General features: G+C 52.1%; 7 protein-coding genes across 7 annotated transcripts; 3 read left to right on the top strand and 4 right to left on the bottom strand.

Annotated features, from left to right (window-relative positions):
• The first annotated feature begins 199 nt into the window (after positions 1–199).
• On the top strand, positions 200–2,287 carry PHATRDRAFT_29223 (predicted protein). The gene is made up of 2 exons (XM_002182405.1): positions 200–1,103; positions 1,177–2,287. Exons 1-2 carry the CDS (start codon positions 681–683, stop codon positions 2,071–2,073), a joined length of 1,320 nt encoding a protein of 439 aa, XP_002182441.1. The 5' UTR covers positions 200–680; the 3' UTR covers positions 2,074–2,287.
• Positions 2,282–4,167, bottom strand: PHATRDRAFT_48004 (predicted protein). Its single transcript, XM_002182240.1, has 2 exons — positions 3,636–4,167; positions 2,282–3,430 (listed from the first exon to the last, which is right to left on the bottom strand). The coding sequence occupies exons 1-2, from the start codon at positions 4,087–4,089 to the stop codon at positions 2,460–2,462; spliced, it is 1,425 nt and encodes a 474-aa protein (XP_002182276.1). The 5' UTR covers positions 4,090–4,167; the 3' UTR covers positions 2,282–2,459.
• Positions 4,168–4,615: 448 nt separating this feature from the next.
• Positions 4,616–5,764, bottom strand: PHATRDRAFT_48003 (predicted protein; the record flags this gene model as incomplete). Its single annotated transcript, XM_002182239.1, has 2 exons — positions 5,234–5,764; positions 4,616–5,149 (listed from the first exon to the last, which is right to left on the bottom strand). The coding sequence occupies exons 1-2, from the start codon at positions 5,627–5,629 to the stop codon at positions 4,616–4,618; spliced, it is 930 nt and encodes a 309-aa protein (XP_002182275.1). The 5' UTR covers positions 5,630–5,764.
• Positions 5,765–6,192: 428 nt separating this feature from the next.
• Positions 6,193–13,784, top strand: PHATRDRAFT_48002 (predicted protein; the record flags this gene model as incomplete). The annotated part of the gene is made up of 10 exons (XM_002182404.1): positions 6,193–6,322; positions 6,441–7,235; positions 7,314–7,760; positions 8,028–8,911; positions 9,050–9,085; positions 9,317–9,415; positions 9,637–9,872; positions 9,897–11,157; positions 11,523–12,714; positions 12,859–13,784. 10 exons carry the CDS (start codon positions 6,193–6,195, stop codon positions 13,782–13,784), a joined length of 6,006 nt encoding a protein of 2,001 aa, XP_002182440.1.
• Positions 13,785–13,876: 92 nt separating this feature from the next.
• On the bottom strand, positions 13,877–14,896 carry Rab2 (predicted protein). The gene is made up of 2 exons (XM_002182238.1): positions 14,749–14,896; positions 13,877–14,604 (listed from the first exon to the last, which is right to left on the bottom strand). The coding sequence occupies exons 1-2, from the start codon at positions 14,792–14,794 to the stop codon at positions 14,018–14,020; spliced, it is 633 nt and encodes a 210-aa protein (XP_002182274.1). The 5' UTR covers positions 14,795–14,896; the 3' UTR covers positions 13,877–14,017.
• Positions 14,897–16,960: 2,064 nt separating this feature from the next.
• PHATRDRAFT_29217 (predicted protein) lies at positions 16,961–19,194 on the bottom strand. The gene is made up of 3 exons (XM_002182237.1): positions 18,968–19,194; positions 18,566–18,821; positions 16,961–18,029 (listed from the first exon to the last, which is right to left on the bottom strand). The coding sequence occupies exons 1-3, from the start codon at positions 19,054–19,056 to the stop codon at positions 17,154–17,156; spliced, it is 1,221 nt and encodes a 406-aa protein (XP_002182273.1). The 5' UTR covers positions 19,057–19,194; the 3' UTR covers positions 16,961–17,153.
• A 546-nt stretch (positions 19,195–19,740) lies between these two features.
• PHATRDRAFT_47999 (predicted protein) lies at positions 19,741–23,121 on the top strand. Its single transcript, XM_002182403.1, has 4 exons — positions 19,741–20,042; positions 20,231–20,622; positions 20,723–22,691; positions 22,743–23,121. Exons 1-4 carry the CDS (start codon positions 19,847–19,849, stop codon positions 23,051–23,053), a joined length of 2,868 nt encoding a protein of 955 aa, XP_002182439.1. The 5' UTR covers positions 19,741–19,846; the 3' UTR covers positions 23,054–23,121.
• Positions 23,122–23,177: the final 56 nt, after the last annotated feature.

Below are 23,177 nucleotides of genomic sequence, written 5' to 3'. Positions count from 1 at the left end.
CATTTCTTCGGTACTCATAAACTTTAAATAAAACGGAATTGTCAGCAGCGCAACGAACTATTTCTGCGTCAAAGACTCAGCTTGCTGCAACTACTTTAAGACTAACTGTAACAGCGAGCGAAAATCCTTGCACAGCAAACCCCGGTCTTTGAAGCGAGTGGCGAGTGAAGCAATACGAAGGCCTCTCTCGGCTTTGACATCTCCGGGGAGTTTAGTGGGCAAAATTGACGATCTTGCCAGACCACTCGACGTGCAAATCTTCCTTCATTTGGTTGGTACGACTGAGTTGGGTTTATTAAAGGCTTTACCGACACAACGAGAGCTACTCGTGCGGGGGAAGCCTGCCTTTCTTGACGGACGGATCCAGTATACGTGACAAAATCTTGGAGGATCTCGTCGTAGAAGTCCTACGAGAAGCTACACGACAAAACGTGGACCTCGAGTGCCGTGCCGAAGAAAGCCTGCCGATTTTCGTCATATCTAACCAGCCCCTTCCTCAGGAACAACGGTTCATTTACTGGTTGGAGCAAGCTTTGGAGGTTCATTCTAGTTTCTCACTCCACGAAACGCTACCGTTTCGAGAAGCCGTTTCGAGAAGAATTTATCCGCACGAAGAACGAACGCTGTCGTGAATTGTCGCATTTGGATCGTTGCTATTCCCAAACTTTGGCTTGCTTTTCATGTCCACATCGTTCTCGGCGGCTCTCACATCTTCAACGACGACAGCGATGGAGGCTTCGGCAACTAGTCCCCGCAAAGGACACGCGAATAGTATGGTGGAAGCATCCGGTTCCTCGGCGACATCCGCTCCGGCAGCAAACGCGCAAAGTGACAACACCCGTAGCGGTCCCTTGTCGGAACAGCAGCAAACAGCATCCACCGCCGCGAGTAACAATATATCCTATTCAGCGGAGCGTATTATCGGAAACGGGTCGTTTGGTGTAGTTTTCGAAGCAAAAGTAGTGGGGACCGGGGAAGTCGTTGCGATCAAAAAGGTTTTACAGGATAAGAGGTTCAAGAATCGTGAACTCCAGATTATGAAACAGCTAGTCAGAGATCCTCATACCAATATCGTAGGGCTTAAGCATTGCTTTTACTCACAGGTACGTTCGAACTGAGGAGAAATAACTCTTCATCATCTCTCCATTATGTGCTCAACCAATTTTCCTTCCACAGGGCGAAAAACCGGACGAGCTGTACTTGAATTTGGTGCTTGAATTTGTACCGGAAACCGTATACTCTATCAGTCGAAGACATCAGAAGCATTCGATGCAACTGCCACTGATGAGCGTCAAACTCTATCTTTACCAGCTCAGCAGGGCCCTAGCTCATATCCATTGTTTGGGAATTTGTCACCGAGATATCAAACCGCAGAACTTATTGGTGCACCCGCAAACTCAGCAACTAAAATTATGTGATTTTGGTTCTGCCAAGGCGCTCATTCAGGGCGAACCTAACGTATCCTATATTTGCTCACGATACTACCGTGCACCGGAACTGATTTTTGGATCGACGGATTACACCACCGCGATTGACATTTGGTCGCAGGGTTGCGTGGGCGCAGAATTACTGCTTGGACAACCCCTATTTCCGGGAGATTCGGGTGTCGACCAGCTCGTAGAAATCATCAAGGTACTGGGGACACCAACTAAGGAGGAGATACGATCCATGAATTCGAACTATATGGAATTCAAATTTCCACAAATCAAAGGTTGTCAGTGGAAAAAGATTTTTCGTAACAAGACACCGCAGGACGCCATGGACTTTATCGCGGCGACCTTGGCTTACACGCCGTCGGAACGGATCTTGCCGCTCGAAGGATGCGCGCACGAATTTTTTGACGAACTGCGACAGGAGTCGACTGTACTGTCAAACGGAGGCGGCAAGCTCCCGCCTCTATTTGATTTTACAACTCACGAGTTAGCAAAATCGCCCCAACTTTTGACAAAGTTAATACCGCCGCATTTGAAAGGATCGTTCGAGATTCCATCGGTAGAAACTGATGACGTCGCTTCCGCAACAACTCCTATACCATCGTCACTGGATCGGAAGCAGGAAGCTACCCTTCGATGAGCTTAATGCACAACAAAAAGACATAATCAAGCCGTACCGTACGCACTATCTATGTCCATGTCCACTGGCGCTCGTCTGGGCATTGGTCAGCGTGCGGATACGAAGAGGGACGGTAGAGTCGTCCTTTTCCGTGTCGGCATGGTTTTCCACGAGCAATCCCACCCACAAATTTCCCAAACTTAACGGAAAAACTAATTCCTTCTGTTTTCCTATATCTGCATTCATTTTACAGTTAACAACTTCACACAAGGCGAAAGCTTTTTATCTATTGTCAAGGAAATTCGTGATGTTCCAAATACACATACGTAGGCAAAAGGTGTCACATTTCGTAGAATTGACGTCTCAATGCGAATTCCGACCTTGTTGCAAGCAAATCATTCTAAAGTCTAGGGTCTTTCCTTCCATTGCAAGGACAATATGGGTACTGGGGAGCGCCGGGAAGAGTCTACATGCTCGGGGTGAAACATTTCCACTTGAACCTTGTGCTGCAGATCGGGCCAAATATTCACCATGGTCTCCACCTGCGTGGCGAACTTTTGTAAGGACGTGGCAGCCGATGACAAGAAGCAGGGTAGAACGAGGTATTGACGTGATTGTGGCTGGGACCGCAACATGGCAATATTGGCAAAGACGAATTCGTAAGCTTCGTCTACGTGGGATGTCTTGCTTTCGGTAAAAGCGGCCAAGTCTACGGGCGATGTTTTCGGAAGGTTAGGATCGTGCGTGGCAATCCACTGCTGAGCCAGCTTCATGGGTGTCACCACGTGAATCTCCTCGAGGGAGCTGCCGAGCGCGTCGTAGAAGGAGTCTTCGCTACCGCTCCGCTGGGAACTGGGATGATTCATGTGCGCGGTCTTTCCAAAGAGAGCTTCGAGGCGCTGCACATCCATGGCGGATATGGCGTTCTGGTTCTTGGCAGCTCGGCTGCGGGACACTTTCGGTGGAGCGACCAATTCGGGCGGCGGCGGCATGGCACGAACTTCAATGACCACGGTCGGATAGGGCGACTGACGAGCCTCGAGTCGTTTTCGTTTGTATTCTTCGTAGTGAACATCGATTTCTTCGTCGTCCTTGAGATCTTCCAAGACTTGTTCCGGTGTTTGTTCGCCAAAGTTAGGATGCAAGTGCGCACAATTCACGCTGATCGACCACTCTTCTTCGGCATCTTCATCCGCATGCATACGTTCGTCGAGCTGTTCCAGGGATAAATCAGTGACGTAATCGCGAGACTGTCGACGTGCTTGGTTGATCTGTTGGAGCAAATTATCGAAGACGGCGAAGGATTCCGAAATGCCTGGATTCGCCGGTAGCACTACCACACTGGTAAGTCGAAGCTTGCGCGGCTCGTAGTCGTCCCCTAGTAGTCAGGACCAAAATTGTAGCAAACCCAGTGAGCATCTATAAAAATGTACATAAAAAGGCTTTCCATACCAACCAACACAGATACAGTCCATCTTTGCTTTGGAACGAGACTCTCGATCGATACCAGGGTGAACCTCCCACAACGTGGACGGCAAGGACGATAAGCAAAACGGTTCAATCACAACAACAGTGTAACTCACCTTGTTGTTCCTTGCGCTCAACTTCTTGCGTGCCGTGCTCCTCACCAATTTGTCGCGCTTCCTTCAAGCGTCGCCAGACCCCTGCCGTGAGCAAGGCTGCATCGTTGGCAACGTCGCAATCGTAGGAGACTTCCTTACGTGAGTACGGATTGCCATCGGGAGTTTCGGCCGCCGCCAGCGTTTGCGAGATCCATTTTTCTGTGGTGGCTAGTACCGACCAGGCGTTGTACTCTGGAGCACTGGGAGGATCACGGGACGAATCGTACATGCACCAGTAGTTGCGTGTGGGTGGGGGGCGGTTGGAGCGTGATGCCGTTACAGCGACTTCGTGGAGTGGAACCATGGATGCGGGTCGACCCGTAAAGGATGACAAGATGGAAAAAGCCGTCGTAGACAAGGTCAACGAATACAGAACGACGACGGCTATAGTAGGTGCGAGTGTCGACTTGGTCATGCTTAAAGAGAAAGAGAGAGAGAAAGTCTACGGTTTCGGAACGAATCGCAAAATGACAACGTCTCGTGTCACGCAATCCACACTACTTACTGTCAATACTTATTTTCCGAACGGCTGGTTCGATTCGGAATTCTGGAACAACCGATCACGTGTCGTCGTGCCGGGCACGACGACAACGACAAGATGGCACAAATTCTGTGATTCAAAGCAGTTCCCGGTTTCTTCCATTCGTGACGTGTCTCGTGGAGAGTCATTCTTCCTTGGGAAGGACCCGGTTTAGCCTAACGCGTCGATTCCATGACTCGATCGTCGGCGTGACTTATACGGAGCATTGCTTTTCAAAATAGGTGAGAGCACGACGCCAAAACTCGATGCTTTGCATGCGACTATCTATAATTACAGTTAATGTTAATAGAACCTATAGAAATGCTATTACCGTCATCATTCTATGGTAAGGTATCGTCACCCAACAAAGTAGTATCCCACACACTCGGAGTTCCCCGGCCGTACTTTTCCCGTCGATCATTCACGAGGCGTACCGGACCTTTTTGTTGGGCGGTGCCGAGGCCACGGGCGGAGCCGGCGGCAGGGCCAAGAAGAGTTCGCGTTTGCGGTGGGCAATGTCGTTTTCCGAAATGACGTCTTCGAACTCCTTCAAGAGTTCCAAATGTTCCCGGACTTCTTGTAGAATCTTGCGCCGTTCATCGGACGCTGCCACGGCGTTGACCGGACCCCACGAGGAAGCGTCGGTTTCCACGGACGATTCTCCGACCACGGTAGAGACGTGAGTAGTAGGCGACGACGGGGCGGTTGCACGGGATCGGATGGTGGAAGACGGGGCGGTGGGACGCCGACTCGACTTTGGTGGGGAGGCGAGCAGCGAGTGGTGGAGACTCGACGAGGTTGTCGTCGTCGTCGTCGTCGTTAGTGAGGGGGGAGGTGGGAATCGTGTATCTTTCTGGTCACCCTTGTAGTAGAGTCGAAATACCAGAATGACGTGATTGTGTTTGTGCTCCCATCCTGTAGGAACGGGCCTCCCTTGGCGTGCCGTCGACTCGTCCTGGAGAGCAAGAATGCAGATGGACGGGTCCGAAGTTTAGTCACTCGTTCACGCGACGTGCCCCTACCGTCCGACACAACTTACAAAGAGACGGTGAACAATCGAGTCGCAAGCTTGATCGTGTGTCTTCCCCGTGCCCAAATAGGGTCGAATCAGCTTGCTCAACTTGGCCAACTCCTTTTCAATCAGCCGTACTCGGTTCCAAGCCACATCGGCGTCCAATTCTTCTTTGCTGGTCATGGTCCGCCAGAGAATTCTGGATCTTTGGAGCGGACTGAGAAAGGTACAAGTCTGCACGAGCTCCCGGGCCTGTGCGAGTAAGACATTTTTGCGTTCGAGGGGACGCCGCTCCGACGACGTGGCTGCGTCCACGGCGCGCTTGGCTTCGTACAGAACGACACTTTGCAACGACCGACGCATCGTCGGATCATATCCGTCGGGCCCAATGGCCGCCGTCACACGGTCCAACCAAGGTTTCATGATGCGCCGCTACCAACACAACACGATGAGACGCCGTCCAACACGGTTTGGTGAGAGTGGTTGCAGTACTAGTATTACTTGTAGCAGTCGTAGTGGTTGCACTCGACGGGTGTGCCAATGCTAACGGGACTCTGGAAGAAACCCGTATTGTAAATGTTCGGTTGATGGAATAGTGTAAGAACCGTTTGGATACGAACCAGTTTGGGAAGCTGGCTTTGGAGTTTTCGGCTCGAAACCAACAGGTTTTTTTCGGATTACCTTCCACGGATGGTCCAAAATTTCAGCTTGACCCTACCAGTATTGTACGTGCTGTGGAGCGTAAAATAACAGTGGAGTGCAAAATCCATAGCAAATTTCTGCTTCGGCGCCGGACAAGTCGTCGCATGCGCGCAATATGTAGAACGATTCGATTCGAAAATAAATTATTGAATTCCGGGTCTTCCATTAGAAGAATCGATGCGATTTCAAAACCCGGAAGCGCACTACCCCAGTCTTGGGGTGTCTCTGTAAAGTGGACCATGGACATCGTCACGTGTTGCGGTCGGACTCGTCACTTTCCCAACATGGCACCATTAGCGACGCACCAGTCCGAGCTGGACTTCCTCCAGACGCAGCTGTCTGCGCTGGCGAGCGAAGGCGATCGATTAACGTCCTCCTTCACGTACGGTCAGGAAGCCACCACGAAATTGCCGGGTACGTCGGCTACTGTTTTCCTTTGCCGTCTATCTGTATTTGTCAGTGTGCAGCCTACGTCCTCGTCCCATCTCACTTCAATTGCTGGTCTTTGTCACTGCTTACCCTACCACGACAGATCCTCCGCTAGCCTCGCAATTCGTTCGGCAGCAAGCGCATCGCGTACGAGCGTCGGAACGTCATTTGCTGCACTTGACCGAACAGATTCTACAGTATCGTCGTAAGGTCGTCGATGACGACCAGGACGACACCGATCGTCCACAACCAATGACTCTAACGGAACTCGCACACGTCGTACGATCTATACACCACCTAGAAACCCAACAAATTGCTCGTTTGGAGGAGCTGTGGGCACACCTCGACAAAGATGCACAACAAGGTTCGACACCGCTTCCGTCACCGAATAATCCTATCGAAGACCCATCAACGTCGTATCCCTGGTCCATGAAGGGTCCATTGGATGCAGTGGAGGAAACCGACAACGAAACGGACCGCACGGCTCGATCTTCCCGTTCGTCGGGTTTCGGTTCGGCACAATCACGTCGATACCGTACGGATTCGCTCCGGACTCCATCCACGCCTTCCGGACACTCCGTACGACTATCCACCAGTACCACCAAAACACTCGAACGTCGAGGCTTGCTCCGCCATTCAACGGGTACGCAACCGGAACGGCCGTCACCGGCATCGCGACCTAATCCACTGTTTCAGCAAGCGTTTGCGGCGTTGGAACACAAACTGGCGACAGAATTACACCAAATCAACGGCAAGGTGACTCCACACGTACAGTCCGTCGAGACTGACACCACCACCAACACCAACAAAGGCTTCGACTACAACTATAACAAGGAGAACAACGCCGTTTCCGACACGGACGAAGAAAAATCCATGCTCGACGGCTCGTTGGACGAGAGTAGTTACGACGGACACACCATTGCTACAGTGTCGACCAAAGTTAATCCGCATAAAAGACTCTCTACTGTACGCGCAGCGGAACCTTTACCTCCACACTCAGATCCAACCACACAAAGCATCTCGTCGGCCAGTGAATCATCGGATATCTTTGACGATGACGACGATGATCACGGCACATACGATGACTCGGCCATGTACTGTCCAACCCTGGTGGCTCCACCGCATCGTAGTCTGACGCGCGCCGTCGGTACAACACCCCAGACCGCAGGAGACGCACACGACGTGACGCACATCGAGGTTGACGTAACAGCGTCGCCTTCCAATACCAATCTCACCATGGACGTCACCACTCTCTATGACGAAGACGAGCTTTTGGACCACTCGGCTACTTCGGACCACCTTTTGGACGCCAGCTTTGCATCGACTGAGACGCCCATCCTGGACCGATATCGCTTGGATCCGGACGATGAGTTCCCGAACGGATTTAAGGTTGTTCCCAATCGCCGAGGCCAGCACCATCGCAGTAAGGTTGTTAGTGACCACAAAGCCGAAGCACATCGTCCACACCCATTGATTTGTAAGGAACACAGACGCGTCGCCGGATCTATACACGACGTACAAACCCAACACGTCACTCGCTTGGGTGAGCGACGGGGACATCTCGCCACGAATCGGCACGGTTCGGCGCCGCTTCCGTCAACGGATTGTCGTCGCGCCAGCGCAGCAACATCGCTTCCATGGTCAATGAAGGGTCCCCTGGACGCTGTGATGGAAACTGAGAACGAAACAGAGCGCAGCGTTGGATCGTCCGAAACGCCCATACTGGACCGGTATCGCTTGGATCCGGACGACGAGTCCCCGAACGGATTCCGGGTCGTCCCCAATCGTCGAGGCCAGCACCACTGCGGTAAAGGTCACGACGCGAGTCGAAAATCCCTGCGCAACGAAGGAAACCACGCGGCCGAGGAAAGTCCTACCGTCTCGACACGGCGTGGTTCCTCCCGACGGGCGTACCGAAAGACTCCGTTTCCCACACAGAAGAGAACACCATTGGAGCCACTTATTGACGAGAATGAAGTGCTAGAAAGCGACAATGATGCTTCGTTCGACAAGCCACAATTCCCAGAGGGGGCGGGGATGACTCCCCGGCGTCCCTCAATGAATCTGTCTAGTAGCATGAGACGCTGGAGTTCCTCTCCGGCCACGGAATATCCAGCCAGTGGCTACGGGAGTGGTCGTGCTTCGCTACCAACGTCACTGTTGTACGCCACCGCACAACTTTCGACACCCCGACCGCCGCCGTTGGCGACTCGGACCCAATCTACGATTCCGCCGTTGCGTCCGAAAGCGTCATTATCGGAACACCAGTCGTCCCGTTCTGCCTATCTTATACCACCGATTGGCGACGCGGAATATAACGAGGCTCCACGCGTTGTTCGCATGCAAGTTGCCTTAAACGACGTACAACTTGCTGTGTCGGCGTTGAACGAGGTCTTGGCGGTGGCACAATCGCGGTCGCCAAAAAGTGTGCGATACATCCGAGAGGAAGAAGCGAAATCGATTTTGGAACCGTTGGGTTTAGATGGGCGCAAAAGCAAGAGTATTCTGATGAGCCTATGTCATTGGAGACGGTTGGTAATGCATCGGGAGGAGCACGGAATTGTGTTTACAATTGTAGGTGACCAAGACTGACAGTGAACCCATTCCTTGGTCGAGTTGCTTGTAGCTCTCGTGTTTGAATGTATTTGTAAACTTGTGATGGTTTGTGCTACTATCACTTTTTTCTACTGCTACTGCTACTTTTGGATGCAGTTTCGGGTGGTCTGCTCCTTTCAAATTTGCGCCAAAGTAAAACAATAGCGTGTGACGCGTCGTCAGGAGTTATTTACTGTCATGTCGTTGGAGAGCGGAACGGCGATTCCACATGATACGCTTTATTAGGCATTGGTACTGTCCAAATGTAAACAGAATGTCGTAGAGGCATTCCTACTTTCCAAAAAGTTATAATTGTTTGGCGGGAAAAGCCGACACCTTACGTTTTTCAAGTTGTTCAGTTAGCATTCTGAATACCACTGGTAGTACTACTGGTTCGCTGGCTGGATTTCACTGCTCCCAACTATTGGCACTGACAGTGATCCGCCGCACCCTCGCCTTTGGAGTGCCAACCTTGTGGCTTGGGTTTGTCTACCCTTCCTACTATTGCGGGTTATCCCGAGCTTCGAGACCATAGCACACCGCCAATGAAGCAGCTCTTCTGTTAGAGATTGGATCCGAGACGCGAATCGGTCTAATAGAGGGGACAGCCAGTCGGATCGCCGAGGAAGACGCTAGTAGCAATCGACTCTGACGAATCGATCCGAGAGGTGATACAGAAGTAGTGCTTATACTAATACTTCTAGTACTGCGGCTGTGCTAGGCTATTGCTCATGACGGACGCTCCTTGCTCTTCCGCGAGAGAGCAGTCGATCCCGTCATCAGCTACCAAGCCGGCTACGAATGCGGGTGCGGGTTTAGTGCAGCAACTGTTGTTTCCAGGCTTTACCGATGCCGGTTCCGACGACACCTTCCAAGCACCGTCGCCGTCATCGTTACCCTCCGACGGAAATCTGGAGCCTACTAATCCCTCAGAAGTAACGTGTGTGGACGACACAAACGACAGCGTCGTATCCGAAGAAGCTCCGACCGAAATACACGAAAATTTGACCCGGAATCAATCCCGTGCTGGTGAATCGTCTAGGTTGGTGTCGACCAACGCCGTCCGCTTGCCCCGATCCATCGATACCCCGACGACGACAACAATGGACACTATGGTATCCCACTTTCCTCCCTTTTTCGCCACCACCAAGCCGTCCCGCCCGACTACCACTCTCGCCTGCACGTCTCCATCGGATCCTGTATCCCCGCCCCGAGTGCCCCGGGTGGGGGTCCCGGCGACGCTCACGAGCTCCATCGTGGTGGGCACCGGACTGAGCAATCCCGTGGAGACGGCGGACCACAGTTTGGCCGATGATGATGACGACGACGACCACAGTATCGATAGCGACGACAGTGACGATCTTCAACGGAAGGAAACGAATGATACGGAAAACGTTTTTGGGGACGATACAGCGACAATCGATGCCACCGTGACACGGCCACTCAATATTCCACTTGATGAAGCCATGCAACAACGAGCGCTGCATGGCCTCGACTACCCCATTGATAACCACGATCACTGGGAAGAAGAAGCCAATCCATCCCAAACGGACTTTGGAAAACAGCTCATGTTTCAACGAAATATGGAAACGTCGTCGGATGTCTTGTCGACCGCCTCCGAAATGGGTACCGTCATTGGAATAGAGCGCATGCACGACATTGAAGCCATGGAAGCCCCATCAATGGAGAGGCCCGAAACCAAGACTCCCAAGGTGGTTGCGGCACAATCACCCCGGATTTACTCATCTTCTCCGGATGACGAGCTCTACTTAGAGAAGATATGGGATGCGGATGCGTTGAACCTTCCCATGTTGGACCCCGCCCAACGTACGTTCCCTCAAAAGCCCGCGGGGTGCGCTCGCGGCGAAGTTTACAATTTTGACAATTCTCAGGTCCGGAAATTGGACAAAGCCTCGACTATATTGTCGTCCGCTATTCGGAGAATCGGATCCGGCCTGACGGGTGCCAGTGGTCACGGTCCCAAGCATTCGGCTTCGGCACCGTCTACTCCACGTACCTTGGCTGTCCGTCGCGGATACCCTTTTTCGTCGCCCCACACGGCTTGCGAAATATCGCCGTCCAAAACCCCGTCCTCCTTTCTCTTGCGCTCCCCGGGATCGTTGGCACACCTTGCAGCGCACTCTCACTCCCGACGAAAAAGCCGCCAAGACCCGTCGCCGCGCGCCGCCTCCGGCTTCTTTTGGGAACGACCGAGACCGACCAACGTGATGAGAATACCGGACGGTCGGGTCGTCAATAATCAAAGACACTCGTCCGTTTTGCCACTCAGCATACCGCGTTCCTGTTTTTCCTTCGACACCAACGACAATGCCATGGACGAGCACAAGACATACCGACCAGACGCGGCGCCGCGGTCATCCTGGCACGAGAGGAACCACCCCGGCCAGAATGGATCCCAACGCTTCGCCACAAGCCGAGAATCCAGAGCGCCACTGCTTCGCAGCAGTGCGAGCTGGGACACAGCGTCTGGAGTATCCCAAGAGCACTCTTTCGACCTTCGTCGTCGTTTGTCCGGAATCGTGGTGGCCCATTGGCCCACCGTTACGGCAGCGCTTTTGATTTTCCGCAGCGGGGAGGTGAATCCCAGCTTCCGGAACGTCGGGTGCGGATCATGAGTGATTATAGTCCGCCCGTGAACGCGGACACTTCCTTGGAACTCCAGACTCCGCAGCGTATCAAATTGGAACGTGAAGACGCTCTCGACATTCTGACATGTTTGGTGGAGAGAGGAGTCGCTTTCAACGAGCCATTCCAGCCGTCTCCGACAAAGATTAATAACGGAAACGCCCGAGATTTCTTGATCGAACGAAAACCTGTCCAGCGATTTGAGTCGGCCGATATTGACCAAGTGATAAGGCACCTCAAGCAGCTCAGCGAGAGAGACAGAGACGCTGATGGAGAAAAAGGGGAGATTGAACATGCACACATGGACGTTCTGGAAGAACTTGTACGCTCGCACGAATACGCATTGGAAATGAATCGAGCGTCACAGTCGGCAGCGTCTTGGCTAAAATCAATTGGACGTTCCCAGCCAGACACTCGCGAAGAGGAGGGCAAACACAGCTCGAGCAACAGCGATGTAGATGACAAAAACTTCGATCGTGTGACATCTAAGGAAAACCATTCTGCTGGTGAAGGCGCTGCCGAATGTATGGACTTTGTGACTACGAAAGCAATGCTGAATTCGGCACGAATGAAACTTAAGGAAAAAGCCATATATGCGGATCGTTTGAACGAAGAGCTGGCCAAATGCAGAGCAGAGATCGGTCGGCTTAAAAGCGCTTCTCATTCCATTTCTTTTCGGTCGCCGAACCGTAGCATTCTGGACCAGAGCGAAGATGTTTCGGTCGAAGAGGAAGAAGCTGAGGAGGCAATCGAACGGTCTACCGAGTCCGGATTTCCCCTCGACAAGACGGATGATTATTTGAATTTCGATACATCTTTTCTTCAACATACTGCAGATTCTCCTTTGCTCTTGGAAGAGCAGAGCGAGCTAAACAAATACAAAACCGCCCTTGAAAAAGCCAATGAGCAGATACGAATACTTTATGAAGATTTGCAGAGCGGGTCTGAAGTACGCGGCATGGCTAAAACGAAAGCACCAATTGTTGTAGTAGAGTCACCGCCCTCTTCACCTCGCAAGGTCGAAAGCCCAAGCAACAAAGAGGAGCGTATGGTGAATGTGCGAATGCTAGACGCGGAAAACTTTGTTACGGAATGGGACGGTATTACACCACCGCTACCCCCTCCACCAGATCACGGTCTACGTTCCCCAATCGTCGCAGCTGTTTTGCAAGAGTGGAGTGAGGACAGCGGTTTGCACGAATCGTTGCTTTCCTGGATAGATCAGATACTCGGAGGCGCGGATCCCTACACTATACCGCCACTTACTATTTCGAGCTTAGATCATCAGGTCCGAGACGGCTTTGTCATGCACGTCCTTCCATTATTACTGCGGCGAGCTGACATTCGGGTCGATGTCAAGACGCGGACACACCGTCGAACAACGTACGATTTGGCGATAGCCGTGGAGAGTTTATCACCTTCCGGCTTTGACGCTACTCACTTAGACCTTAACCGACACCTGGAGACGCGGTCGGCACGGTCGGATGTTGGCTCGGCCAGCGTAGCGTGCAGTGCGGCCACGACAGCGATCACAACTAACATTCCTACGGCAGGAGTACGTCCCCAACTGTTGGCCTCGTCATTGGGGCTGAATACAAACATTACTCCACGCAACAGCGAGCCCCGGGACAACATATCGTCGCGCTTGTCGTACGACGAAATGTCTGAAAGTATTTCCACAAGGGCACAACCAGGTCTCATGAGCACCCTTGGCGGAGCCTTGGGGGGCTTGCTGACACGCCGTAAGTCTACCCCCGGGTCGACATTATACTCGACGCAGCCTTTTCCGCGCGGACCGGGCGACAGTATTGCTGAAGGTGCGGTGGTAACGACCATCCCCGAAGAAGGCTCCAACAACCTACAACATGCTGAAGACGACAACGACGACGAGGAGGGACAACCATATCATCGGTTAGTGTCGGCCCCAGCCGGTCGTATCGGTGTGACCTTTGTTGACTTTCGAGGCCACGCGATGGTGAGCGATGTGGCCACGGACAGCCCCCTTGGAGGCTGGATTTTTCCTTCCGATATTTTGATTGCCATCGACGAGTTGCCCGTTTCGGGAATGCGTATTCGCGACATTATCAAGATTTTGAAGGACCGGCACAGCCGGCAGCGGGCGTTACGTGTCATTAGTAGCCACACAATGAACGATGCCATGTTGGCGAGCAACCTGTTGAACGACTCGGCCTCTGATATTCATTGACCGACAAGGAAGAGAATTTGGTTGGGCATTAATTGAACTGTTTTTTGTGGGCACGGTTGGTAAACGTCACAACAATTACGCGCAAAATGTAATCGTAAATGCAACCGCGAATACTTTATATATATAATCTGTATCTTCCAATGCAGCACCGGAAAAGCATTGTCAACCATGGCTTGTGCAACGGTACAATCTGTTGCACGCAAGACCCTTTCCTACTAGTTAATCGAATCCCTTTAGCAACAGGCATTCTGTCGCTTGGTCGAGTCGGACATGCCGGGTATCTGGTTGGACTGCGCCATTCCAACCTTGATACCGTGCGATTCGTTGGCGACGTCAATGTCTCCGGACTGAATCTTTTCGTGAATGCTCTTGGCCGTCTTCAAAAATGCTTGTTCGACGTTGAAGGCTGTTTTCGCGGAGGTTTCCAAAAAGAGCAACCCGTTGGCGTCCGCAAACTCCTGACCTTCTTCCGCCGTCACCGCTCGACGGTGCTCCAAGTCATTCTTGTTGCCAATCAAGAGAATGACCATGTTGGGCTGCGCGTGCGACTTGGCTTCTTCCAACCATCGAGACAAATGCTGAAAGGTATCTCGCCGGGTTATATCGTACACGAGTAGAGCCCCGGCGGCGCCGCGGTAGTAACTACGGGTAATGCTGCGGAAGGATTCCTGACCCGCCGTGTCCCAGATCTGGAGCTTCACTTGCGTATCGTCGGCGACGGAAATCATACGCGCGCCAAACTCAACACCAATCGTCAAGTCGTGGACGGGCTGGAAGCGCTTGTCGGTGAACTGCAACAACAAGCAAGACTTACCGACGCCTTGCAGAGAATAAGGACAACGAAACAGACTTGTGAGCAAAGACTGGACATCGAGCAGACTAACCCAACAGCATTTCGCAAGCAGAATTTCGGGATGAAAAGTTTATCTTTTTTGTCACCGCTTGTCTGAAATTATAGACGTACCTGTATCACCAATAATGATGTATTTGAAAAGGTAGGAGTAGGACATTGCGGAAACGTTACGGTGTAAAGGCGAAGCACAAACAGAGGTTCGTTTGTGGTGCGAGAAGTTGTATGTCGTATTGTTGCTGTTGTGAAGTCGCGCTTTGCCCCCCACCTTCTACCACCATTGTGCACCGGCCCCACTCTCTAGAGCGGGAAAACTACCGGAACGCGGAACTGTAGGGTACACTGTAGCTAGATAGACCAACCCGGATACCCGTAAACCGTTCACTGTGTCGCACATGACGTTCCCTAATCAATCTATCCTATCCTCTGTCGTCTTCGCGCGACTGTCTCTAAGACAGTCTTGAGACAATTCAAACGGTACTCATAGTCATGAATCCACTAATCCAGCTATCCGACCCGGATTTTGATAACGGAGGAGACGGTGACGGTGAGTCCAGCTTGTGTCCCTTGGTCCGTGCGCTCGTCTTGAAACCCAGGTTGGTTGTGCTCCTCTTGGCATTTTCCGCTTCGACTTCCTGTCCCATCCTCCTTCCTCCTTCCCTGATTCGACTTTGGCAACGCTGCATTCATTGGTTCGTAAGAGACTTTGACCCATTGAACCCCCTTTCCTACTAAGTTATATTGGTAACATTCACACTCGAAACGCTCCAAAGCCACCCGAAATTTTGGAAAAATGACCAATCCCCCTTTTTCACAAGGGGACGAAACACCATGGATTCCGAACCGATCCAATGAGGTCCAATTGCTGGAACACGTTAACCAAAAGCAACAGAAACCGTCCTTAGAAAATTGCACTGACTTTCCAAAGGAAGCGAATGTTTGGGATGCAAAAATGACTACGATTGGCCCGAGAACAGCCCCCGAACACCTTGCTGTGGAATGTGATCAATTCGAAGAGGAATCTCTTCCATTGTCCTTTACAAGCTCCTTATATTTTGCATCCCGAACAGCACAGAAGAAAAAGCGGCAACAAGCAATGGCGGTTGCAACGCCATTGGAACCTTGGACCATTGGAGACTCGTCGGATCAAATGTCTGACGAGGAACGGAAAATGATACGCTGCGATTGCCAAACATCGAACTGCCTGAAACTATACTGTGAATGCTTTCGCTCGGGATTGCTCTGCCAGAATGGTCAGTGTGCTTGTCAAGACTGCTCCAATACGAGCAATTCCTCCGCTCAGTTCGCTCGTAGACACCAAGCCGTCATGGACGTTATCAGGTGTGATCCCACAGCTTTTTATCCTTCGGCGGAACAAATCGCCGTGGTGCGGGCGGTAGCCATGCCCAAACAAACCCTTCCGTACGACAAGTCCGAACCAGAAGACAATTCCCCAATAGGATCCCATCGTGTTCCCATTCCACCCAACATTCCTCTATCCGCCTTTACGGACCCTCTACGTTTCAACGGCTCCGTCTATACTGGACTAGCCTTTAGTCACACCGCACCCGGTGTCACGAAGAGGCAACCACTTCGGGGAACGCATCCTTCTACCCAGTCCACGTCGACAACCACATCTCCACCATCACGTCGGCTCTATCACCACCTCATGCTGTCTCCCAGCAAATTGGTGGCGAATCAAGGACCACCTGCATCCGAGCTACCCTCTAGTTCGCACAAGCGTCCCCACAAGAATGCACCCACCCAGTTTCGCTATTCCAAGACGGATCTGGAATTACAGTGGGACGAAAAGACGAAAACTATGCAGCATTTTTGGAATACTGCACGTCAACAAATCGGCATTGAACCCGCTCCTTTGTCATCTAGTCGTAGTTGCACTAAAGTCGCATCGACGGTGGACGATGATGCCGATGTAAAGCAAGAATCGAGGGAATTACTCCAAACGGTGTACGAAGACATGCAGTCCATTCGAGACGTGGTTGACGCGGCAGAGATGCATACCTTGATGCAAATCCGGGCCACGAAAAAGAGACGCAGGGGAATGGGTTCAGCAGTTCCTGATAAGGCGCCACTCGACGACACCGATCCTCTCACGTGCCACGAATGTTTACCGGAGCCAGAACAACCGGTGGCATTGGATGACGATACTTTGAAGGAGCTGACGTTATTGGCGGCGCAAGACGCAGCAATGATGCAGGAGACTGCTCGGATCATCCGTCGCATGGCGCGGGAGCTTTGCGAACGCCGTGTTCGAACCGATACGTAATGCAATGGCGGCGCACGGTTGCGTTGACAACAATTAACTCGACAACGCAAGCGTATTTCGCTAATAAAACATAATTCGTTGGATGCAGCTTCTTTATTTACTTTCTTTCCGTCGCCAGATAAGCCGTTGACGAAAGTTAGCTTTGGATGCCTTCCACTCGCCTCTACATTCCGTCGCGTGTCGCCTTACCTTCCGAGCCATATCAAAGGGGACTTTGTCAGACTCGCGCGCTTTATTTCTTGCTCTTTTTCTTGTTTTTCTTGGCCGCCTTCCGGGCCGCTTTTTTAGCCGCTTCTTCCTCGAGTTGTTGCAAAACCTTGACGGTCTCCTCATCCGGTGCCGTGGACGTTTGGAAGTATTCCGGTTTTTCAAGACCTGTCACCCGGATCGTTCCCGAAGGCAACAATAGGACGGTGCATTTGAAATGCGCCACGGTTCCAGAATGATCGTGCAGGGACGGGTAGGGTGTCAACAACCCGTGCGAGACGCACTCAGGGATCCCCAATCGCGCCTTACGAACGTCGGACAAGTGTCGGAGTGTAAAGGGCATGGTGGGAAATTTGCTGTCCACTTCGGCCAAAAGCTGACGCGAGGCCTGCACTTTGAGGGAATACTGATGCTCTACGTTGCGTTTGAAAACGGTAGTGCGCAAATCTCCCGGACGAGCGTTGCCGTCGCCGGTGCTCATGGCCACGTCGACAGCGTAGACTTCGTTCTGTTCAAAGGTACATTCGGGCAAGCGTTCTTCAGTGGCAATTTCTTCCGCCGTGGGTTCCTTGAGCGCGACTTCCTTAACACCGTCGAGGACGTAACGTTTCATTTGGTGCATACGGACCGAGCTAATAGGGGTGACACCGTAGGCTTGAGCGACCCGTTCGACGGCCTTGGTGACGTCCGTATTCTTCTTTCCGGCCGCAATGGTAGCGGCGGCCACTAGCATGGCGTTGTACGCGGCTACAGCCACGTTGCCCGTGACTTGGGCGTCTTCCAGCGTGGGTGGGGTATCGGGGGATTCCGGGACAACACACGTGTGTGCGGCTACCGCAATGTAACCGTCAATGTGGCACCCAAGATCCATCTTGACAATGTCTCCGGCTTTGAGTGCAGGCTGCGGCCGGTTTCCGTGGGTGTGTATGTACAATAGAGGAAACAGCAAAAGAAGAAATCAGCGTGTGAGACACAAAGTGTGTGTGTGGGATGGATGGGGGTACTCGGGCACGTAATCGTTAATGGGGGAGAGCGGATTTGTGGAATGCATCGACCCATCACGCCACCGTCCTGTGACCATGGGAACAGAGGGTCTACGCGGCAGCGATCGGTCACATTCGGCTCGAGAGAGAGGCGTTTCGGGACCGACTCGGTGCGCGCGGTGACAAGCAGACGCGCAGCAGTACACGAGTGATACGACCAAAGCACACAATCCTCGTCCATTCGTCTTCCTGTGCAGTTCTCTACTACGGGTCTGCAGTCCAGTCAAAGCCCGCCCTTCCTCCTCCTTTCCGTAGAAAGTGGGGAGGAAATGAACGGTATCGTTTTGAGCGATACGGTCGGCAAGCAATCGTGGCATACTTGTGTCGACCACCACAGGTTATTTTGTACGGCAGGTACGCCATTTTTCTCTATACCACATGGGACGGCACTTACCCGTTCTTCGTTTGGCAAGGGCGAATGATTGCAGACAATGTCGTTGACGGAAATGCAAACGGGGAACGCCACTCCCCGATCCACGACTTGTCCGTTGACCTTTTTGGTATAGAGTTTAGCTGACTGCGTGGTAATGATTGTTTGCCCAAACTCGCAAATATCGAGTATGGTCCCACCAGGAACGCACTGCGAGACCAGGCCTTGTAAGGCGAGATTGACAATCTTGGCGGCTTCTTGGTATTTGGTACAAACGTCGCTGTAAACGGTGAGTTTGCAATCGGAGAAAGCCAAAGAAAAATCCAAGCGTGAGTAAAGCTCTTCCGCATACAAGACTTTCCGACCCTGTAATCTGCACTTCGACGTTGCCTTGCACCCTGTCGCTTCACCATTCGTCGCACATACCTACTGGAAAGATCCGTAACTTCTTCCGCCTCTTCTTCGGCTTCACTGCCTACGGATTCGGCATCGCTCAGTTCTTTCTCGTCCACCATGTTTGACTGCTTTGTCCGACGCGTTCTGTCTCAATCTTTTCGGGCGACTACTTCCAAAAGGAATGGAGGTAGGACTGTGACAAGGTGGAAAGATTGGCAAATGAATGGTCTCGAAACACACGCAATGGGAACCTCGAGGATTAAAACTGTGAGTTAAATTGTCTCCGTTGTCTCTCTCTCTCTCTTCACAAAGTAACGATGGATCTCTGTCCCGGTCCGGTCCGGTCCGTCCATTGGTGTCGCACCCGTCCGGACCCGCTAACTACCGGCAAACGTAAGATGAACAGACGCCGCGCTGCAATCTTCCCTCCGTTGGCCGTTCGGACGACACCGGTGCGTCGACGATTGACTGTGATTGGGTGGGTGGGACCTTTAATGTAAGTGATGGTTATTTCGCGCGCAAAGCGGACGGCCGAGACGGCCTCTGCGTCTGCCCGACGACCGGCACTCGGTGGTTCGTCGACTCCTCCTCGCCTCAGGACCTTCTCTTCCAACCGGAACGTCCGGGTCTTTTCTTAGAAACGTGTCTGTCGCTAACCGTACCGGTACCCACTGGCAACGGTATTCATTTCTGGTCGTTGCCCTGCCGTACCGTACCGTACCTCACGGTACGGTAACGATCGTACCGTCGTGCTTCTCAGTGTGAGGACAATCCTCCAATTCCATTGACGGCTGGCGAGCGACCTCGAGGACTCTGGGAAACGGTTGTCACACACCTTCTCTCTCTCTCTCTTGCAATACTTGTTTTAGCTCTTTACCCGTTGTGATCACAAATTAAAACCCGTTCGTCATGTCTACTACGAATGCGGAGGACGATACACCCGTCTTGGAATGGCCGATGGAAAAGGTTCGCGATACGTTCAAGAACTATTTCGTGGAACAGCACGGACACGTCTTTTGGCCTTCGTCGCCGTGCGTCCCCGTCGATGATCCCACTCTACTCTTTACCAACGCCGGAATGAATCAGTACAAGCCTCTATTCTTAGGTACGTACGTTCGCACGATACGATACGAGATGATGCGATCCCTACAAAACATGGTTCCCGATGGAGCAGGCGTCGATGGAACCAAAAGCCTTTCCAGAGAACGTTCGAATCGTCGTGTCTTTCTCCCGTGAGGCCAATGCGACCTTTTGTATCCAATATCTGCTAACGACGTTCTCGTATTTACACAGGAACCTGTGATCCCAATCTGGAAATGTCCAAACTGACCCGCGCCGTCAATTCGCAAAAATGCATTCGTGCTGGAGGCAAACACAACGATCTCGACGACGTCGGGAAGGACGTCTACCATCACACCTTTTTCGAAATGCTCGGCAACTGGTCCTTTGGTGATTACTTCAAAGCTGGTGCCATTGATATGGCCTGGCAGTGTTTGACCGTCACCTTTGGACTGGACCCGGAACGACTATACGCCACTTACTTTGCCGGAGACGAACTCACCCCGGTCGACGAAGAAGCACGTCAACTGTGGTTGCGATACCTCCCCGACGATCGCGTACTCCCCTTTGACGCCAGGGACAATTTCTGGGAAATGGGTGCCACCGGACCCTGCGGACCTTGTACGGTACGTGGCTAGCGGTGTGCACGGTATACCGACGGACCTTTGTTTTTGTCGATACATTGGCACTCACGTGTCTTTTTTTGTTCCGTCGTTGGTTGTCTAGGAAATTCATTACGATCGAATCGGTGGACGCGACGCCTCCAAACTCGTCAACGCCGATTTGCCGGATGTGATGGAAATATGGAATGTTGTCTTTATTCAATACAATCGTGAAGCCGATGGTTCCCTCCGTCCACTCCCGGCACAGCACGTGGACACCGGGATGGGATTCGAACGCCTGACGTCAATTCTCCAGAATGTCGATTCCAATTATGATACCGATATCTTCATTCCACTCTTTACCGCAATTCAGAACATTACGGGCGCCCGTCCGTACGCCAAGAAGGTCGGCAAGGAGGATCCGGAATACATTGACATGGCCTACCGTGTGGTGGCCGATCACATTCGAACCCTATGTTTCGCCATTACCGACGGTGCCGTTCCCAGCAATGATGGTCGTGGTTACGTGCTCCGACGCGTCTTGCGTCGTGCGGTGCGGTACGGCCGTCAAAATCTCGGAGCCGAACTCGGGTTTTTTGCCAAACTCGTTCCAGCCTTTGTTGACGTTATGGGATCGGCGTTCCCGGAAGTGGTGGAAAAGCAAGAATACGTCACGGGAATCATCCAGGAGGAAGAAGAATCGTTTTCGCGAACGCTCGATAAGGGCTTGCAAAAGTTTAACGAATTGGCCGAAAAGGTGGGAGCGGACCAGATCTTTTCCGGTGCCGACGCGCATTTCTTGTACACTTCCATGGGATTTCCCGTCGACTTGACTGAACTCATGGCGGAAGAGAAGGGCATGACACTTAATAAGGAAGAGTTCGAAGCCAAAATGCAGGAAGAGCACGATATTTCGCAAGCGGCACATTTGGCAAAAATGGCGGGTGGCTCCGGAAAGGATATGCGTCTGGTCGCCGAGCAGACATCTTATCTCGTCGGCCAGAATATTAGTGCCACGGACGACGCGGCAAAGTATGTGTGGCACGAGGAGCTGGCTGACTGTGTGGTCAAGGCATGCTTTATTGGTCGCAACGAGACGGAAGACATGATTGGATTCGTCGGTAGTATTTCTCCAGAAAGCAGTGCCGTTGGTATCGTCCTGGACAAGTCGAGCTTCTACGCCGAAGCGGGTGGACAGGTTTACGATGTTGGTACCTTGACTTCATCGACTGGTGCCGTTGTCAAAATTACGAACGTGCAGGCGTATGGACAGTTCGTCCTACATCTTGGTGAGGTCGCATCCGGAACGCTGTCGGTTGGCGATACTGTCAAATGCAGCGTTGACTACGTCCGTCGTGCCCCAATCGCTTCCAATCATACAATGACGCATGTCCTTAATCACGCGTTGCGAGAAGTCCTTATCAAACGACCAGAAAAGGAATCGGGCAAGACATCCACTTTGACCGTCGACCAAAAGGGATCGCTGGTGGACGAAACAAAACTGCGTTTTGATTTCTCGTGGAGCGGCCAGTTGACGCCGGAACAGTTGGCGGAAGTCGAAAAACTTTGCATGGATCGCATCGTAAATGCAGTTCCCGTGGATGCGTACGTTGCACCGTTGGGCGATGCGCAGCAGATTAGTTCGCTGCGTGCTGTTTTTGGTGAAAAATACCCCGATCCCGTACGAGTGGTTGCCGTTTCGGATCATGCCGTTCCAGAGATGCTTGCCAACCCACAAGACAGCCAGTGGAATGAATATAGTGTCGAATTTTGCGGAGGAACGCACTTGACGAACACCAAAGAAGCGGAAGCCTTTGTTTTATTGGCCGAAGAAGGAATTGCTAAGGGAATTCGGCGCATTACGGCCATAACTACCGGTGAGGCTAAGAAAGCAATCGCTCTTGCCAACGAATTTGAGAGCAAACTAACGGCTGCAGAAGTAGTTCAAGGAGACGATTTGGAAAGCACTGTAAAACAACTTTCTGCCGAATTGGATGGATTAGATATTGCCGCCGTGAAGAAGATGCAGTTCCGTGAACAACTCGCCACCATGACAAAACAGGTCTTGGCGTACAAAAAGCAGAAGCTTGCGGGTATGGCGGACGAGATTGTCGACAAGGCTGTGTCTGTCGCTGCCGAAACAGGCGGCAGTAAAGTCGTCATGCGTTTCGACTTTGGTGTGGAGGGCAAGGTTGCCAAGTCGGTTATGACCGCCTTCGGCAAACAAGTCAAGGATAAGGCTTTGCTGTTGGTTACGGCAGACCCCGAAGCTGATCGCTTCATGGTTATTGCGGGCGCACCTAAGGCAATGAAAGACTTGAATTGTAAAGCATGGATTGAGGCGGCAACTGACGGCCTAGACGCCAAGGGCGGAGGCAAGCCCGACAGCGCTCAATATCAAGTATCCGGAGTAGAGGCAGTTGACACTGTTTTGGAGAAGGCCAGAAAATTTTAAAAACGGATGATGATAGGTCGTAGTATTTCGTTAACATTGTGATGCCATATTAAGACGCCACTTTATTGCGACATTTCGGAAATGGTTTATAGCACAAAAAAGAGCACTGTACGTAGCCCCCAAC

The sequence above is a fragment of the Phaeodactylum tricornutum genome, chromosome 15, assembly GCF_000150955.2.
Source record: "Phaeodactylum tricornutum CCAP 1055/1 chromosome 15, whole genome shotgun sequence".
Taxonomy (NCBI): Eukaryota; Bacillariophyta; class Bacillariophyceae; order Surirellales; family Neidiaceae; genus Phaeodactylum; species Phaeodactylum tricornutum.
Note: the sequence above shows the minus strand (reverse complement) of the source record. Positions and strands in the feature narration are given on the sequence as shown.

Coding starts and splice junctions, on each gene's coding strand:
- PHATRDRAFT_29223 (XM_002182405.1), top strand. CDS start 681: ATGTCCACATCGTTCTCGGCGGCTCTCACATCTTCAACGACGACAGCG. Junction 1,104..1,176: donor AGCATTGCTTTTACTCACAG/GTACGTTCGAAC, acceptor TTCCTTCCACAG/GGCGAAAAACCGGACGAGCT.
- PHATRDRAFT_29217 (XM_002182237.1), bottom strand. CDS start 19,056: ATGGTGGACGAGAAAGAACTGAGCGATGCCGAATCCGTAGGCAGTGAA. Junction 18,822..18,967: donor GTTACGGATCTTTCCAGTAG/GTATGTGCGACG, acceptor CACCGTTTACAG/CGACGTTTGTACCAAATACC. Junction 18,030..18,565: donor CCTTGCCAAACGAAGAACGG/GTAAGTGCCGTC, acceptor AACCGGCCGCAG/CCTGCACTCAAAGCCGGAGA.
- PHATRDRAFT_47999 (XM_002182403.1), top strand. CDS start 19,847: ATGTCTACTACGAATGCGGAGGACGATACACCCGTCTTGGAATGGCCG. Junction 20,623..20,722: donor GACCCTGCGGACCTTGTACG/GTACGTGGCTAG, acceptor TTGGTTGTCTAG/GAAATTCATTACGATCGAAT. Junction 22,692..22,742: donor CAAAAAGCAGAAGCTTGCGG/GTATGGCGGACG, acceptor CTGCCGAAACAG/GCGGCAGTAAAGTCGTCATG.
- Rab2 (XM_002182238.1), bottom strand. CDS start 14,794: ATGTCCTACTCCTACCTTTTCAAATACATCATTATTGGTGATACAG. Junction 14,605..14,748: donor CATCATTATTGGTGATACAG/GTACGTCTATAA, acceptor ATTCTCTGCAAG/GCGTCGGTAAGTCTTGCTTG.
- PHATRDRAFT_48004 (XM_002182240.1), bottom strand. CDS start 4,089: ATGACCAAGTCGACACTCGCACCTACTATAGCCGTCGTCGTTCTGTAT. Junction 3,431..3,635: donor TGAGCGCAAGGAACAACAAG/GTGAGTTACACT, acceptor CCTGACTACTAG/GGGACGACTACGAGCCGCGC.